The sequence below is a fragment of the Entelurus aequoreus genome, linkage group LG27, assembly GCF_033978785.1.
Source record: "Entelurus aequoreus isolate RoL-2023_Sb linkage group LG27, RoL_Eaeq_v1.1, whole genome shotgun sequence".
Classification (NCBI taxonomy): domain Eukaryota; kingdom Metazoa; phylum Chordata; class Actinopteri; order Syngnathiformes; family Syngnathidae; genus Entelurus; species Entelurus aequoreus.
The window spans coordinates 28,127,040-28,128,249 of record NC_084757.1 but is presented as its reverse complement, the minus strand read 5'-3'; the positions used below and the strand labels follow the sequence as shown (position 1 = coordinate 28,128,249).

General features: G+C 34.5%; 1 protein-coding gene across 1 annotated transcript in view; it reads left to right on the top strand.

The window, feature by feature from the left end:
* Nucleotides 1–1,210, top strand: part of ttc39a (tetratricopeptide repeat domain 39A) — a 97,448-nt gene continuing 96,238 nt past the window's right edge. Inside the window, exon 1 of the mRNA XM_062039358.1 lies at nt 1–206. Coding sequence (XP_061895342.1) covers nt 157–206 — 50 coding nt within the window. The 5' untranslated portion in view covers nt 1–156. The remainder of the gene's footprint in view (nt 207–1,210) is intronic.

Genomic DNA, 1,210 nt, shown 5'->3' with positions numbered 1-1,210 from the left:
CGCCTCGACATGTGGCGGGTCATCAAAGCACCTTTGCTACGTCACGAGGAAGGAGGAGGAAGCAGAGACAATTCTCGCTGCCGGCCGCTTCTCTTCATCGCTCCTGTCAGGCAGACGTCCATGCCCGCCTTGTGAAGCCACCCTGCCGGCAGTGGAATGAGTTTTTTCAAGTGGAGACGGAGTGTGAAAGGAAAAGACAGCAAAAAGTAAGTTGAGATCAAAAGACAGGGGGAAAAAAGTGAGCGCCTACCAATATCTTTCAAGCTCTTTAAAAATGGTTGCTCTTCTTCTTTGAAAGTACTGTATATTAATTGTGTCTCTAAAGCAAATCTTTATTTTTGTGATGTTTAGAAAGGTGTAGTTTTGGGTTGACGTATCAAACTTGTGTTGTCAGTCTACAGCCTGTTCGACAACATAGCACACAGTCTGATGTGGTCAGGCAGGCTTGCTACTTGGCTTGGCTTCACAATCATGTGTTGTTGGTTTTTTTCGTCATGACAGTATATTTATTTTCCCTTTTTACTATTTACTATTACTGTATAACTATTTACTATTACTTTCATTTAGTCTCTAATGTCAATGCAAGGCTGTCATACCTGAACATTTTTGCCTTGCCAAATGGTTAATGACGTAATAAATAAATTCATAATAATTTATTAAACATAGTAAAACACAAGCATTATGTAAAAAAGTTGTAAATTTGTTTAAAGATGAGTTTTATATCAGTGGTCCCCAAATTACGGCCCACGGGCCTGATTCGGCCCGCAAGCGTCCATAATCCGGCCCACAGGAAGTCCCAAATTAAAAAATATTTTTTTATTTTTTTTAAATTATTAAAGAAAATCTGTCCTTTCTAATCCATTTTCTACCGTTTGTTACTCTCTGTGTCTTCGAGCCGCTCAGGCAAATCATATTGTCTAAAAATGTTCTTTCCCATCGATAACGTGACATCATTGGCAAATTGAAACTCTTTCAGTCAATTAATGCATGAGGAATATATATATATATATATATATATATATATATATATATATATATATATATATATATATATATATATATATATATATATATACAGTATGTGTGTATATATATATATATATATATATATATATATATATATATATATATATATATATATATATATAAACCATGGTATGTGAATGCTTCCATTAAAATCTCCTGAGGATTGAGGAAATCCCTCATGAAA